Source organism: Pipistrellus hanaki (genome assembly GCF_964339955.1).
Source record: "Pipistrellus hanaki genome assembly, chromosome: 5".
Lineage (NCBI taxonomy): Eukaryota > Metazoa > Chordata > Mammalia > Chiroptera > Vespertilionidae > Pipistrellus > Pipistrellus hanaki.
Genome location: NC_140507.1, coordinates 5,068,996 through 5,086,268, shown reverse-complemented (window position 1 = coordinate 5,086,268; position 17,273 = coordinate 5,068,996). Strand labels below are relative to the sequence as shown.

General features: G+C 50.5%; 1 protein-coding gene across 2 annotated transcripts in view; it reads left to right on the top strand.

Moving 5' to 3' along the window:
* RANBP17 (RAN binding protein 17) overlaps positions 1–15,303 on the top strand; it is a 217,566-nt gene extending 202,263 nt beyond the window's left edge. For both annotated transcript variants that reach the window (XM_084886137.1, XM_084886138.1), the window contains 3 exons: positions 11,241–11,339; positions 13,087–13,214; positions 14,913–15,303. In XM_084886137.1, coding sequence (XP_084742263.1) covers positions 11,241–11,339; positions 13,087–13,214; positions 14,913–15,009 — 324 coding nt within the window. In that variant the 3' untranslated portion in view covers positions 15,010–15,303. The remainder of the gene's footprint in view (positions 1–11,240; positions 11,340–13,086; positions 13,215–14,912) is intronic.
* Positions 15,304–17,273: the final 1,970 nt, after the last annotated feature.

Below are 17,273 nucleotides of genomic sequence, written 5' to 3'. Positions count from 1 at the left end.
CTGTCAGAGCCATCTCATGCTGTTGCTGGGAATGGTACAGTGTGCTTCATCCTTGAACAGATTCATTCTTCCCTGCACATAATTAAGAGTGTTGGAGCCTTCGCTGCCACCACATAGGAATTCCATGTTTACTTTTCTGAGAATGAAAAATGAGCCACAATGTGCTTTTTCGGGTACCCATTTTCTGGGGCTATGATATTTAAGTACCTTAGCTCTATACCAGTGTATAATTTGAAGAGTTTGATTTTAAGACTTTTAATATTAAAATACATAATAAAATTTTATTATCTAATTACAAGAGGGTTTAGCCTCTTATTAAAGTTGCTAAATCAGACCTAGATTAGCATCATAATGGCACAGTTTGACATGGAATACTCAGAAGTCAAGTTCGAGGGAAGGGATGGGTTTTTGTTGTTGTTTAGGGGTTTTCTCCTACGCCCAGCCCTGGCACAAAATAACCAGGGTGAAATGCATGTATGGAAACACACAAGGAGCGATTTGGAACGCCGGGGAGGGAATGGAGGTGTCAGCCTGGGATGGTACCCTTAGGCAAGGCAGCTGGTATATGTAGCCTTTTGTTTATCTGCTACTGGTTTATGTAGCCTTTAGGCCGGCACCAGAAACAATCACTCCTACAGGGTCAGCTGCTGGTCAGAAGCAAAGTAAGAAAAGATTTTGCCTTCAAATGCGCAGCCATAATTTCTGTACAGCTGGCACCTGCTACTGGTGCACAGCGTGAAGGTGAAAGGTCAAAGAGGCAGTTGTTCCAAACTCAAGAATGGCTTAAAGGGACTTGTAGATTAATCTGCTTTATTAACTTCTGTATATTAGATAACTATTGCTGTGAATGACAGTACATCTTTTTGAATAAGTCGCATCTCTTTCTCTTTTAAATTAGCTTTTGCGTAATGAATATTAACTAGAAAGCATTTCAGGAGTAATTAAATGAAAACAGAATGATGTCATTTTACAATTATATTTGTATATTTATAGAAGAGGGAAATTATAATGTTTTCTGAGGAGCGAATAAAAGAGCTCACCCTTGATAAAAGCGGAATTTGAAGTAAATGGATCACATGTCCATTAACCTTCGTGTTTAATCTAAAAAATGGGAAGTATTTTGTGACTTGGCATAAAGTCACTGGGTGCCGGTGGCTGGCGGTGGCATTCCCAGGGGCTCCAAGCGTTTTTCTTTATGAATAAAAGGGGCTGCAATCTGTCATCATTCTTTTATCTGCAGTTTAGCACAGTCAGTTTTGCTATTAGTCCGTGGCAAATGCTCTCAGAATAGCAAAGGAGTTGTAAAAAGTGAACAGTGGCCATACCTTTCCTTCCCCCTCATGTAAAGCAGATGGACGTTTCATAGGGGAAAAGCGGAGTTGGACGTAGGGTTGGCCCAGGAGTGATTAGGCATGCTTTCCACCACGCTCACCAGAATGGCAAGTGGCAAGCTAGCTGGTTTTTAGCCTTTTCATTAATAGTGGTTGGCATAATTGGCTATCACTGTAAATTAAGGATAAAAAGAAAAAAGAGTTCGCCGAAACCAGTTTGGCTCAGTGGATAGAGTGTGGGCCTGCAGACTGAAGGGTCCCAGGTTCGATTCCAGTCAAGGGCATGTACCTTGGTTGCAGGTACATCCCCAGTGAGGCATGTGTAGGAGGCAGCTGATTGATAATTCTCTCTCATCGATGTTTCTGACTCTCTATCCCTCTCCCTTCCTCTCTGTAAAAAATCAATAAAATATATTTTTTAAATAGAGATTATCTTTTTAAAAAAAAGTTCACTAAATGTTACCTTTTTTAAAGCCTCTGCAAGGAAAATTGCTAATCTATAGATTAAATACTGACACCAGCTCTGGGGAAATGTTTAACAATTTATGTTCTAACTTCTTTATAACTCTGGGAAAGTGTAACCAACACTAATATAGTGTTTGGGGAGGTGTGAGCTCATACTTATATTCTGTAAGGGAAGACTTCATTGGACGGCCGTCTGATCGCTGAGTGAAGAACAGGGGACACCTTCCCTAATCCTCCACCTTCTGGGAGTTCATCCTGCTTTGTATGATTTGCAACCAAAAGAGATCTTACATGTTCCTTCTGTCTCCCTTGTCATGCTTAGAAAAATATAGACGTAGAGTTTTCAAACTGAGGGAATTCTATCCTCCTTTCAGAGTTGTTTAATTGCAAGTTCTCCATGTTTGTTAAGGACTTTTTACTTTATTTTTTTAACTTTTTTTAATGTTTTTTTAATTATTTTATTTTAGAGAGAAGAAGGGAGAGGGAGAGAGAGATAAAAACATCAACGATGAGAGAGAATCACTGATCACCTGCCTCCTGCACACCCCCTGCTGGGGAATCGAGCCTGCTCCCCAGGCATGTGCCCGGACTGGGAATGGAACCATGACCTCCCGGTTCTTGGGTTTGAAGCTTGCCAGGCAAGGGTTTTCCGCTTCATAACATCAGAGCAGATAGGTTTTCAGCCCACATGTCCGGCTTGGAATACCAGTTAGGTGCTTCCGACCTGTGTCCTTGGAATAGTTACTTCACCTCTTTGAGGATACCAGCTCCTCAGCCTGGCCAATTCTACACCTTCCTTGAACTGGTGCCCTGGATCAGGCAGCTGACCTACTCCCTCCTGTAGTCTGAAGCCCAGACTCCCCAAAACTTGAGCCAAGACGCACTGCCTTCAGGCTCTCCACTCAGCCCACTCCATAACCTGGAACTCTGGTGCCACAGAGAACAACATCATGTGCACACTTAGTTGAGGTCATATGAGCAAAGAACAGGAAATAACCAGCCAGGAGGGACAGCGAAGGAAAGTGCAGCTTCTGAAGAGAAGTCTCTTAGTGCGAAAGAGTCTCACCAGAACGAAAACCCTAAGCAGGAGCTGCGTTAGGGCCGTACTTCTGCAGCATCTCGTGTGGATGGGACAGAGGAGGTCCACGCAGGGAACTAAAGTGTCAGTCAGAGTTCTCGTGCACTTGGTGATCATTTCTCTGAGACCATTGAGATGAGAATGAAACAGCTGGATGGGTGGGCAATGAGAGAGGAATAAATCCCGAGGCTACCGTACACTGTAAGACCGCAGGGACCACATTTTGTTCAGTCCTATGCCAGTGTCTGACGCATAGTAGGAGCTCAGTGAATGCATTGTATGTATGCAGCTAGTACATAATAAGCTAAGAATGGAGTATTGATTTGAAATGGTTGCAGGATTCCTCGCTCCGCAGGCCCGCCCTGCTTCTAGGGAGTCTGCACTTTAAGAGAGAAGTCCCACCTTAAGCGATACTGTCCTCCCATCCCACAGAGAGGGCGAGGCCTCCCTCCCAGCCCCATCCTCTCCTCGAGCCCCTGCAATACAAAGGCTGGAAGCGAACTGACAGGACCTGGAGGAGAGTAACTCAGTGATTTAGGAGAATGGAAGGGCCGGCTTATGGGGCCAGATTAAAGAAGCTAAATATGTATAGCCTGCCTAAGTGACAACTCAATGGGGCACTTGATAAGTCTATAAATACTTGGAAGATGTAAATGCCAAGGAGGAAAGGGAATTACTTAGCATGGCACAATGGAGTATTGGCATAATGGGATAATATTGAGAAAGGGAAAATGAAGGTTGAACGTCAATAAAAAGCTTCCTCACAAAGAGAACCATTCCTGACAGGGGACACTATTAACTTATGTGCTATGGCCAAGGGCAGTAATGGCAGTGCCGTTTCCCAGGGTACCAGCAACAGCCCGCAGGTCAGGCGCCCAGCTATAACCTGACAGGGCACAGGGGCCTGGCAGGCAACCTGGCGTGGCTCCCAGCCCCAGAACAGCCAACGGTGCCTCCTCTTGGAAGAAGTCAGCTGAGCCAGGCTTCCGAAAGTCTCCTCTGGAGAATGGTTGGACTGCAGGTCACCTCCACATCACTGCCTAGAAGATTCCTTCAACGTGATTGGTACCCCGTTCCTCAGGACAGAGTCCGAGTTCTAGCACACGACAAGGCCCTGCACAAGATCTGGCCTCATCAGCCACCAGCACTCCCCTTTCTCCCTCCCCAGCCCCCCAGAACTGCCTCTGGTCCCCCAAACACTTCTCCAACCCTTTGCACTCACTGCCCTTCTTCCCGCCGGACTGCCAACCTTGCTTATTCTCTATAAGTTCATTGTCCCTGCGTGCCCCGCCCCAGGCACAGCCAGCTCCTCGGTCTCTCAAGGCCTCCTGTGCTGGCACATATTCGGGGCACTTGCTATACTGTGTTATCGTTGTTTAAATGCTCTGCATTTCCTCCTCTACTTGACTGCGGGCTCTTGGAGGGCTGTGCCTTGCAAATCTGTACATCCCCCGGTCTGACCCTGAGCCTGGCACAAAGGAGGTGGCCAGTAAATGTCTGAATGCATCGAGGAGTGGGGTTTGGTTCCCAGCACTCTTAGGCACTAGCATTTCTTAGGATCCCTATGTGATTATGAAGGCAAAAGAGCTTCCAAATCTAGTAACATCATTGAATCACCTTCCGAGCCTCTTGGCCAGGACTTGCTATGCCATTTAGACAACTATAAATAAAAACCCTCGAACCTGAAAGGCGGCGTGCCGGCCTCTGCTGGTTAGATGTGAGCTCCAGACTCCTCTTCAATGGAAAGTGCTTCTGAGGGCCCCATGAATTTTCCACAAAAATACTTTCTCTCCCCACACCAAATCATTTTGAACATGATGAGTGAAATGATCCTCCCCCTGTTGGTTATGAAGGGTTTTATGTCCATCTAACCAAATCCCTTCACGGAATCAGGGAGAACGTGATAGATGAGAGGCAGGGAAGCCCTGAACCTCCTACTGCAGGGATAATATATTTATTATGCGATACAATATTCATTGCACTCTGCTCTGATGACTGCGGGAGCTGCCCTCGTGCCATTATGCCTTGTGTTGTTCTGTTGTGAAATATGATGTTCATCGGCCGTGCTGTGATGGCTGTTCAGTGAGGGAGCATGCTGCTTCCCCTCCCTGCCCTGGGCTTGAATGGCCTCGGTTAGGGTTTGCTTTATCATTGAACATTTCACATCGACATGAGCCTGTCATCATCTCTGTCATGCATACATACGTCCTCTGCTTGGGCTTCATGTCACTGCCCCTCACCTCCCAAACTCATCGTTGGCCTGTGGGTCTGCTGGACCGCAGCTTCCCCTCTACAGGCGCACTGCTGGGCTGCCCAGCCCGCCCCTTGTCCATCCCTCGGCTGCCTGGGGCTCGAGGCCGTGTTCTTAAAGTGTAGGGTTCATGTGCAGCTTCAGTGTCAGGTCATGCTTCTTAGGGGACTTCATTGAGCGGGAAGGAAATGGGGTATGCAGTCAGGAACGGTGACCATTTCTCTGTCCGCTACCACGGCCTTGCTGATGCCCCCATATTTCCCCACTGGACTTCTCCCATGGGAGCCACCCATGCTCTCTGCCTCCCCACCCCACCCCCCCCACACTGCCACTCTCCAGTTCCCCGTCCTCTATTGTTCCAAATCAAAAGCCTCATCAATATTCAAAAATCCTTTGAAAGCTCCCATTTATGCACTGGCCCAGACTCATCTCTGCATTTAACCTGAAAGGCCTTTTATAACCTGGCCTCAGCCCAGTCCTCTCCTCGCCCTCACCTCTCCTTCTTTCCACTCAGAAGGTCTCTCAGAAGCTTCCTATACGGGAGCTAATTGCTCCTCACTGGTGCCAAGCCCTGCCTCCTGCCTCTCCTCCTCTTATTTCCTATTTGGAATAGATCCTCCGTCCCTGGTGATGCCCTAGGCATTTGTTAAGATTTAAGTTAAAGATCCTCTGAAGACAGGCTGGTCCTTTTAGACCTGTGCCTTTGTTAGTCTCCGTGAGCTCACACACCTGTTGGCTAATTTGGGGACCCCCTCCTGAGGCTAGTATAGGCCAGTCATTCACGCAGGACCATGAACTAGAACTAGAAATAAGTTTCACTCTAATAAAAAGGAGCGGAGAATGACTTTGGAGTTGAAAGCTGCTCCTCTCCTTACATTTTCCCACCATTCCTACCCAGAGGAAATGGAGATGATGTTTTTGACAAGTGATGCTTAGTTTTCACATCAAATTGAAAAGTGCTCCGTTCGGTGTTAGGGTGTTAGCTAGAGAAGAGGAAGGAGGAGTTTCCCAGCTGGAGCTGAGTGGCAGACCCTGCAGCTCGCAGGGCCCCGGGTTCTCTGGTTGTATTTTAATGCAGCAAGCTGCTTTATGAGATCTGCAGCCACTTGAAATATGATTTACTTCTCATAAAAAGTTTCCAATGGATAATGAAGATTCAAGAATGAGGCTCACAGTGTAGTGCAGTCAATTTCGTTGCTCTTGCTCTCCAGTACATCTCTGCCATCGAAATGAATTATTTATGATAATTTATTTCAACCATGGAAAATAAAACTGTTTTCATTGTGATGTGTGCTGTAACATTCAGAATAGACACATTGCATGCAGTCCTCTCAATTAATTAATCCTGAAGTTGCGTTCCAACTTTATCTTCTTTCCTATAAGCTAGGAGACTGGCAGGTAATTCTTTCCCCAATAAACAATGATTCAAATGAATGTTTGGAGAACAGGGGTAATGTTGGTAATGGAGGAAATTGAAACAACAGCAAAACCAGTTTGTGTATTTCCTTAAATTGTACAATAGACGGAAGAGTTTTGGAATATTCTAGGTCATTCATCACTTGGAGAAAAGGCTTCCCTCAACTTTCCGTGAGACGGGGTGGAGGAGGAGGGTGCTGTCAGTTTAGATGGGACATGTGACCAGCTAGCTGTAACATGTGACCAGCTGGCTGAGGGGTCCAGTCCCAGTAACTTCACTGGTAAGAAGCCTTTTCCTTTTTTTTTTTTTTTTTTTTTTTTTAAGCAAAGCTCACACTGTGCAGAGGCCAACTAAGCAGGGCTCCCAGATGAGTTTGCGGGGGAGAAGGGGTCACCTAATTGATTGCAATCTTATCTCTTTAAAAAAAGAGGCTCACCTCTTGAGTTTCATTTGATTTTTTTTTTTTTTTTTTTTTTTTTTTTTTTTTTTTTTTTTTTTTTCATTTAAAGTGCTGAACACTTGCTTCTATTCTGAGGCTACAAAGACATACAAGAATTTACAAGTGTACTTAATGTGCGCAGATATTAAAAGATTTAATGTCACTCGGACGGTGAGGCTGTTAATGCAGGCAGGGAAATATATGCTTATTTGTCTGTTACTTCCGTTCTCCATAACATTCCAGAACCACCACACCGGTAGGCAGACAGGGAGAGCACCTGACTCCTTTTCCCTAAAGAGACTAGTATCTCATCTGAGAAGGATCACATTTCTGATCGCTGCGCCCCAGGCCTCAGCCCGCGCATGGCAGCATCTCCCCTGTTTCCAGGTGCAGACACTCTGGAAGCTTCTCCTCTCTCGGTAGCTCTCAGGCTCTCCCAGACCTGAACCTTCCCCTCTTCCTGGCCTTCGGCACGGCCGGTCCTGGCCAAAGGCTCCCTTACACTCAGAGCAGCTCCTAAGTGTTTGGTGCATTTAGTGTCGGTTGTTCCTCAGCTACTCGTTACATCAAACCCGAGGCCCGTCTGGCTTGGCCGGAGGGACAGACCATCTGTACGCTACCCCTCTCCCCAGGAAGACACCACCTAGCAACTAAGGCCCCCACTCTGCCGGCACGCCCTCTTGGGCACAGCCCTGGTCACCCTATTTTGTCCCCTCCTCCCACCCCACCTCGATCTAGGCACATGGACACTTTCTCTTCAGTCACTCACCTTTCCTTCGATTTGTCCTTCCTTTGCCACAAGAATGTTTAAACCTGCAATCCCTGACTAGTCAGGGACACTGACCTCTTTTTCCTTAGATCTGTGGTCGGCAAACTGGGGCTCACGAGCCACATGCAGTTCTTTGACCCCTTGAGTGTGGCTCTTCCACAAAATACCACGGCCTGGGCAAGTCTATTTTGAAGAAGTGGCGTTAGAAGAAGTTTAAGTTTAAAAAAATTGGCTCTCAAAAGAAATTTCAATCGTTGTGCTGTTGATATTTGGCTCTGTTGACTAAAGAGTTTGCCTACCACTGCCTTAGGTAGTCAAATAAAGCAATGACAACAGCCAACACAACAATAGGTGTCCAGTGGGAATGAATCAAAGTTATACCTATTTTTTGTCAGATCAGCAAAAAAACATAGTTTTGGTGTGCTGCATGATTTTGGTAATTAGTTGTGTGTGTGCCATGAGATGAAAAGGCTGAAAACCACTGTTCTAGACCAAAGCCACCTTCCGCCACCTTGGACAAGACAGGTTGCCCTGGCCCGGCTTGTTTTCCACTTCCCTGTTCAGCAGGCTCTTCGTCTTTAGCTCTTTACACTTGATATTTCACTCATTCTTTCCCATTCATTCGCTTACTGTTTTCCTGAATTCACGCTTTCACTCAGAGCTGTTTTCCTAAGGCTCCGATGTGCATCAGATGGCATGCCGGGCCCTGGGGATACAGAGGAAGTCCCTCGTGCTCCCAGCACCCACAAGTTTGCAGGTTGGTCTCCCTACCCCTCCCGCCCCGGCTTCCAATCCACGGGAGCACCCAGCAGACGCCACATCTCCGCGGGCTCCGTCAGCAGGAGCGGGAGCAGGAGGCACTGAGTCAGCACCTGTGCCGGGCGAGTGGCCTGCGCAGTTTAGGTGGAAGCAGTGGGCTGTGGGCGTGAACAGACACGGGTAACAACTGCTTCGTTTGTTTTTCCGGGTCAGGTGTTTGTAGAGTAGCTTTGTCTAGAAGATTACACGTTTTCAGACCAGAAGCACCATCATTCAAAATCCATATTAACATGTGTGCCAGACCAAATACGGATACTTTCTCTCCCCCCCCCCCCCCCCCCGTAGTTTATTATAAAAACATTAGGTGACAGAAATTGTTTACACCAGGCTGTGAGCGAGTTCACCAGGCATCTGGCTGACATCTAGGGATACTTTTTTACTATTTACCATGGCAGACAATTTTTGTCACTGTGACTCTCAGTGAAGTTAGGTGATTGTGAGGAGACAATGATCTGAGCTATCTGTTCATAATCAGTAACTAATGGGGCACTTCCTGGAGCCAGGAGATTCCATGGGCCGTGCCAGGGGGGACCACCCCAGTCGGAGTAAAAGACCTGGGCACGTCCCTGTGACCGTGGGCTGGCCCACCGGAGAGCGCGCTCCTTGCAGCCTCTGCTTGCTCACGTCGTAACCGCAGAGCCTCCCAGCTCTCCCCTCCCCTCCCCGGACAGGACTCTGGTACCAGCCCACCGGTGTTCTTCCACGCGGGGCCTTCTCCAAAGCAGCTTGCAGCAGGTTGAGCTGTTCCCCGCACCCTCCACGATTATTAGGTAAAAGAACTCTGGCAATGAGCTGCCACGTCAGTACCCTCTGAGCAGATTTGCTCACTAATTTCCATTTTTCCGGATGGGTAAAAAAATCATCCATTTTAGCTAACTTTATTTTTAGAAAAGTGTTTTATTCAAACATCCCCTTACTTATTACAGACATAAATACATGCATTCAGACAAATGAATCCACGGGAGAACCGTAGAAAGTAATTGGCACATCACTCCAGGATGCTTTGTCAGTTACTGGAGGAGTTGGGTACCTCTAACTTTAATCTTTTCCATTAAGATATCCATTCTGCCTTCACATTGTGAAGCCCATAATATTTTAGACTGTCTCCGTGGATCTGTTAGTTTTGCTTGTCAACTTAATTTGTGGCTCTATGACTCGGGCGGCTTGTTAGGTTATACATGGGAGCGTGTGATCTGCAGTGATGCTCAGCACCAGGGTGAAGCCCTCGCCTCTGCCCAGGGAGACCGGACATCCGGGCAGGCCGCACTGGCAGGTTTCGTTTGCAACCAGCATAAGCGCGATGATGGTGACGTGTGCAATGGGGGGTGTTTGGAGCTACGAGGAAGCCCGTCCCTGTAGTGATTAGATACCTTAAACGTTTGTAGCGCTATCTGCTCGTCGCAGCACTTCTGTAGCCACCCTCTCATTTGATTCTCAGCGCTTCCTTGGGCAGGATTCTGGTTTTCCTCTCTATGGCTAACGAAACAGACGCGGGGAGAGAGGTCCAGCCACTTGCCTGAGCTTTTGGTGTAAATTGGAATGCAGAAAGGCCAGAGGATGAAACCAGTGTCACCAAAGCACAGTCAGCCTTTGCCACGTCCCTGCCATTTCCCCTGCCCCTGAGGGAGGAACTCTGGAGCTGAGGAAACAAGGCGGAGGTGGGAGGGAAAGAGTCCAAAGAGCAGAAGTCGTGTCAGCCCCCCCACGGGAGCGGCCACAGCTACCTCGCCACCACTTGCCAGGCTTGGCAGCATTAATGCCACAGGCACAGCTCACACTGCACGTTCCCCACGAACCCGAGCGCGTCTCTCCTCTGCCGCAGACCCATGGCTGCCTCCCCGAGCCATCAGCACCAAGTCCGGGTTCTTCGCGTGGTCTTCCCGCCTGCAGCCTGGGCTCCTTACCATTGAGAACCCCTCCCGGCTGTCTCTCTGCCTAGAACACATTTTTGATGAAGTTCATAAACAGTACCTCTCTGTGCAGTCTTCCCTGACTTCTCCGGAACCCAGAAGCAACCTCCCCCTGCACAGGGCCCCCTTTTCTCCCTCCCCCCCCCCCCCCGCCCTGTTTCCCTCTCTGCCTCCTGGGTGGTCGCTCCAGGAAGCTTCTAGCTCAAGGACAGTGGTTCTTCCCTCCCCTAGGTGTCTTGCACACGTGAATATAAGAGACCAGATCAGGGTGTCCATGTGGGTGAAGTGTGAGTGAGTGAAGAACAAGGGGAGCCGGCCAGTGTGGCTCATGGGTTGGGGTCCACGCACTGGAAGTTTGCTGGTTCGATTCCTGGTCAGGCACATGCCCATGTGGTGGGCTCAGTCCCCAGTAGGGGCTGTGCAGGAGGCAGCCAATCAATGTTTCTCTCTTGCCTTCCTTCTTCCTCCCTCTCTTTCTAAAAGATCAATAAAAAATGTTTTTTACTAAGACAGCAGCAAACTCCGCTCCAAGGTCACGTGGAGGGTGTCCCACTCCTGCCTCTCTCTCAGGTGTTTCCTCCACAACTTGACCTCTTTGGTGAAACGAGAGACAGAAAGGGAGGTGCGCTGGGCTTCCACCTGGACCCTGGCATCGAGGGAGAGCGCTTCAGGGTTGAGCGGCAGGGACCGAGCCGTGAGAGACCTGGGGCTGGAGGGCCTCTGGGCCGAGGATCCGTGACTCATGAGCCTCTGTCTTCCAGATGATGTCGGTCCTCATGAACACCATTGTCTTCGAGGACTGCCGGAACCAGTGGTCGGTCTCCAGGCCTCTCCTGGGCCTCATCCTGCTCCATGAGAAGGTGAGTGTGGTTGCAGGGAGGCCCTCGGCGCAGGGGCCCCTGGGCGGGGAGGAGCTGCTCACCGGGCCAGGCACTGACAGTGAAGGGCAGGGGAGCCACTGAACCGGAGCAGGAGCCTTGAACGCCCAGGGGCAAAGCCATGTTCCCCAGAAGGCCTTCCCCAGCGGCCTCAGCCCTTCCGTGAGGCCAGGGCCTCAAGCCTAGCTCTCCTGGCCCCGAGCGCCCGCATCGGGCGCTGGTTTGCTCAGCAGCACTCCGAGCTCACCTCACCTCCTCCCTGTTCCAAGCGAATTCTGAGCAGTAATACATTTTGCTCCTTCCTTGGCCTCCTCCTATATCCGGGACCCCTACTGCCCCAGGTGGTAGCAGCAGCCCCTCCACACCAGGCAGGGCCTGCCCCCTCCAGTCCTGGTGTCCCCGCCGCTCTGGCCGCCTCCTGAAGGCCTGGCTCCCAGCAGCCAGCGGGAACAGTGCGTTACTGCCGGGAGAATGAATTGTCTGTACAATAAGATAGTACTGGGGGAAAGACCGTGAGATTCGAGGCAGCCGCACACATTAAAATTCAAACTGAGATCCCGGCCTTGGAAGGAAACTAATAGAAGAAGAAAATATATCAAAAAGAGGAGAGCTGTCTCATCACTCACCTGGGCTGAAGTATCCAATTTTCGCCACATTCAGTCGCGCTGCCATTCATCTTCCCGCGGTGTTCCTGTGATTTAAATCCGAGCTCTATAAAGGAGAGCAGTTCTTTTAAAATGATTGAGAGGGAATGAGGGCAAATTCAGTGTTTAGAAAACGCTTATGACATCACAATATTATACTTTACTGATGGAGGCAATATTTCATGGTTTGGGATGAAAAACTAATAATTTTCTATTTGGTGTGAGTCACTGCATCATTATAAAAGGGAAAAATAAGTCGTTTTGTGCATTCCCAATCTTGTTCAGGAAGACATTGCGCTTTAAGTCTAATGCCTCTGATATATGGTATTTAAGTATTAGTCTGACTCCATATTAATTATGTGTGTTTTTGATGTGAGCTGTTTTAATGTATGACGGAAATTAAATCTCATGCTGTTCGGGCTGGGAAGCAGGCACACGTGACTGTGGAAGTGTAGCCTTTGTGCTGAAATTAGGCCGTTCCCAGTGATTAGGAGCTGGGTGCAGCCGGTGTGTGCAAAGCCCCGGAGCCCGTGATGGGGAGGGCTCAGTGCGGCTTTGTGAGCGAGCATGGCGGAGCTTCCTCATGCCGGAAAGTTCTCCAGGAACTGGGCAGGCGTCTCTGGCGCCAACCTAACCTAGAGGGCCGGCACCAACACGAGGCCTGGAATTGTGTGAGGAGCGAGTCACTGAAGCAGGAGGCGTGGGAGCCTGGGCCTTGCCTTCAGTGGCCCTTCTAGTCCGGCCCTCCCCTCCCTGTCAGCCTTGTGGTCGGTCGGCTGAGAGCAGCGTCGGGTAGATCTCCGTGTACTCGGTCCCCGAGGAAGCCCGGTCTCCATCAGCCTAAATTGTTCGGTGACGGTGGGACAATTACAGCGAGAGGTTTTTATGAGGAAGGAGAATAGTTTATCCCTAGGATGCCTCTGTTGCTTTAGTTCTCTCTAAAGGCTTCAAGTTCTGCGTGGGCCTGGACCACTGCTGCTCTGAGAGTCAGGACCCAAGCTGATGGAGCCAGGCCAGTCCATCTCGGGGGCTCTCCCAGGCCCAGGGCCGGAGTCAGGGCTCTGACGCCTGTCTGTCTCCGGCAGCATTTCGGTGAGCTGAGGGCAGGCCTGATCAGCAGCCAGCCTCCCCCCAAGCAGGAGGCCCTGGCCCAGTGCTTCCGGAGCCTGATGGAAGGGGTGGAGCAGAACCTGTCCGTCAAGAACAGAGACAGGTAAGTTGCCCGTGAGATCTAAATACGAGGAATCAGCTATGCCTGAATCCGTCCTTCCATCCCTTCATTCGGTGCACGTTTTTATTGAGAAGCTGCTCTGTGCAGGCATTGGGGGTCCCAGTGGGAGCCAACTGAGCTTCTAGTAGAGAAGATAGACAATGAGGAGTGATGGAGAAAAAAAATGTTCTCAGGAAAACAACCGCCTGTAGCATCCTGTTGTTAAGGGGGGGTCTTCCAAAGGCTACAGTCATCCCAGTAGCCACAGTATGTCCAGGAGCCACCAGCCTGGGCACTGCTCTGAGGTCAGATCCCCCCAAATTCAGTGTTATTACCCCTGACCTCTGTAGGCTGCATGGCAGTGAGAAAGGCCAGCTCAAGCCAAGTGGATGGGCTCTGTGGGCACCTTCCTTTGTTCAGGCCCAGATGCCCTGTCAGGCAGGAAGGGCCCCCTGCGAAGCCAGCAGAAGAGAGTTATTGAGTGGGGACCCCTCAGTGCCTGGGGAGGGAGGGGGAATTTGAGCACCACCTCATGAGCACATGTGAGATGGTATCAGACCGCTCTCCTCACTTCTGCGTCCGGTGCACTAGCCAGCAGGACTGGCTGTTTCCATGCGCCAGGCACTCTGCTGAGCTCAATAAATTCTCACTTCCTGTGGGGTAGCTACTCATATTGGCCATCACGTAGTCATCGGAGGTCACCCAGCTAAGAAGTGGTGGAGCAGGATTTGAACACAGTGTAACCCAGTGACCCCCCTTTGTTTTAATCCTGTGTGTGGCACCCCTTTTTGAAGTAGTGAGTTCCATTTTCTCATATGTAAAATGAGGATGCTAATACCTGCCTTTGGGAAGACTTGTGATGATTAAATAAATTTATATGTAAACTCAACCCAGTGTTTGGCACAACAGCTTCAGCATTTTCTTTATATGCTTTATAACATCAATGTGTACTTTAGCTTTTTTAAAAACAATCCTACCTAATAAAGAGGGAACATGCAAACTGACCATCACGCCATCGCAAATATGGTGGCACCCAGTCCTCTCAGCCCCACCGGGGGTGGCAGATGTCCCCCAGTCGTTTCACAGAAAATGGGTTGCCTCAAAAGTTGGTTAAGCTTCTTAGGACAAAAAGCATTCAAAATCTTTGAAAAGGGAATTCCAATATTTATAAAAGTTTGGAATAGACAATTCAAGGTTATTTCCACTACAACCTTTTATGATTTTGTGACATTAGCATTCTGAATTCACATAGTACCAGCTGTATTGTAAGCAGATATTATTTAAAGGAATGGCCATTATTATTAAAACAATTCATAAAACCACACTTTTGTATGTCAAGGACATTCTGTGGGATTTTCCTAATGGCTGGAGTTAATGCCCCTAAACCGGCGGTCGGACATCCCTCACGAGGTCCCAGATGGGAGAGGGTGCAGGCCAGACTGAGGGACACCCCCTCCTGTGCACAAATTTTGTGCACCTGGCCTCCAGTTTTTATATCGTATAGCCATGAAATTCACCCCACAAAGCGGTCAGTGTTCGGGGTGGTAACCCTGTCTTCTGGGAGGGGAAGGTGTGGTAGTGAGAGTGGGAAGAAGGCTGGACCTCCGGCCCTCTCCAGGGTCCTGACTCCACCGAGGCGGCGTCGTCACGAGGTTCTACAGCCCAGCCCTGACTGCTGGGCCTTTCTTCCTCTTCCCGCAGGTTCACCCAGAACCTGTCCGTGTTCAGAAGAGACGTGGCGGAGGCCCTGCGCAGCGACGGCAGCGCCGACCCGGGCAGTCTGGACATGATGAGCTGACACGTGCGGGAGCCTTACCCAGAGACTGTGGTCTGGGCCGCGGACAGCAGCGCCGGCTAACCCAGGGAGATCTATTTTTCAAAGCAAGCAACAACAAAAGCCCTACCTTTTTATAAGTCTGGCCTGATTATAAGAATTTATATAGTGCACAATGTAAATTCATTCTTCGCTCTGAAAAAGCAAAAGTGTTTTCCGTCTTTCTATAAAAGATTGTTATCTTTGTTCTTATAATGCTCTGAAAGGGGGTGGAAACGATATTTAACCAAAGAACATAATAAACCAGGTTTGCGCCTAATTTTGTGTCCTCGTTAATGGTTCTGCAATCAAGCAGAGGAGTTGTCGGAGACGCAGCCTTTGCCGCGGATCCGCTGGAGACAAATCCCACCCGATGCTGCGATGGTGGCCGTTCGTTACGGGCCTGGAAGCAGCAGCAGCGGGAGCTCCGAGGCAGCCCCGCACTCGCCGCCTCTCCCCTCAGCAGCATCTGATAAAGTTGAGAGACAGTAACACAATTAAATGACTTACAAACAACGTTTGCTTTGCACTGGCATAAATCTGCAGTGGTTCAGTCTAGAAGAATTAAGCTGTGCAATTACTGCCTGCAGAGAGATGTCTTCGGGAGCAGCCGGCCACCCCAGCCAGAACTCCCGGGGGTGCCAGCCTCCGCCTCCGTTTAACCTCTGAGAAGCTGGGGGTGTCTAATTAACATGTACGTTCGGGGCAGCGCTGCCTTCTTGGGCATCAGTTCTAGGCACCAGAGATTCAGGGGATGAGGAATAGGTCTCCATTCCTCCACAAAAACGCAGGGCTGGGGGGATGGCCAGGGACCCCGCTCCCGGGACGGGAGCCGTTGCCGTTTGCGAGGGCTGTAAGGAGGCTGTTGGTGTGAGGTGCCGCTGTCAGACGGCTGTCGGGGCTCCCTGCTCTGTCCTCGGGCCCAGGGTCGTCATAAATACTGTGCCCTTTGCTTCTGGTGAGACGTGAAAGGTTGGCTTCCCCTGAAGAACATCCACAGGCTCCTGGCATCATCTCATCTCTCAGACCCGTGTTTCTTGAGACCTTTCTCGATAGGAATTTTATAACATTGAAAGCATCGTCACCCAAGTTTAGCTCTAAATGTCTGTCTGCCGTGTGTGAACCCGGGAATCAGGAAAAGTATGTCACCGACAGGGCCCCTTCGCCTATTCCACAGGGCCGGCCTCACACTATTTATTCTCAGGGAGAAACACCGCGTTCCCGGAGCAGGCACATCTGACCTTGATAAAACACCCCTTCGCGGAGGCCGACTCGGGAAGCGTGTTTCTCGGGCTTATGCTCTCACTCGCCCGCAGGAATGCCTCGCAGAGGGCCTTTCCCAGGCAGCGCCACTGTCTTTACACAAGCCGGGCCGAAAAGCAAAGTATCCTTGGCAGGATTCTCACGAGGAAATCACAGCGTGCCCTTGCTCTTCTCTGCTGCACCAAAGGTCCCCTGTGGGCTCACCCCAGCCAGGGAAGGCTCGGCCCTGGCCTTGGGGAGCCGCTCTTGGGGACCCGTCAGGCCTGGCCTCTGTGGACCCCGGCAGGGCCTGCTCGCGGCTTCTTAGGGAGCCCTGAGCCCGCCCCAGGCACAGGCTCCGCGCGGACTCCGCGAACGTGTCCTGAGCATCGCGGGCCCTGGCCTGCCTTGTCTCCTTTTGCTGCGGGCGAGTGGCCTCCCGAGGAGGGCAGCAGTGTTTCCACTCCTGAGACGAGGGAACGAGCACCCAGAGGTGGTGTGGCTCACACAGGCAGGATCTGAGCCCACTCGTAGCTGGGTCCTCCACCCCAGGGTCTGGCTGCAGGCTGCAGGCATGGTTGGTGGCCCGGGCTGCCGTCACCACAAGGCTCAAGGGGCAGGGTTTGTTCTGTGATCATCGGTGGTGGTTACAGGAGCCAGTTCCCCGTGGCTTGGGGGGCTGAGAGCCTCAGCTCCCTGCCAAGGGGTCCTCCTCGGGGGCGGCTCGCAGAGGCAGTGTGCTCCAGAGCAGGCAAGAGAGGAGCCAGGGAGCAACCTGGAAGTCGCCCCTCGTCACCAGTCTCGGTTGCCCGTGGCCTTTGCTGTGTCTACTCACTGAGGTCACTGGGGCAGCTCACCCCCACGCTGGGGGGCAGCACGGGGTGGGCACCAGGAGCAGGCACGCTTGGGAGCCCTCCTCACACTTCCTGCCACCGCTCCTCTCTGGCTGAGCTTGGCTGCAAGTTTCTCCCCGAGACCTGTTGGGATTCTGATTTCCTGTGGAGAGA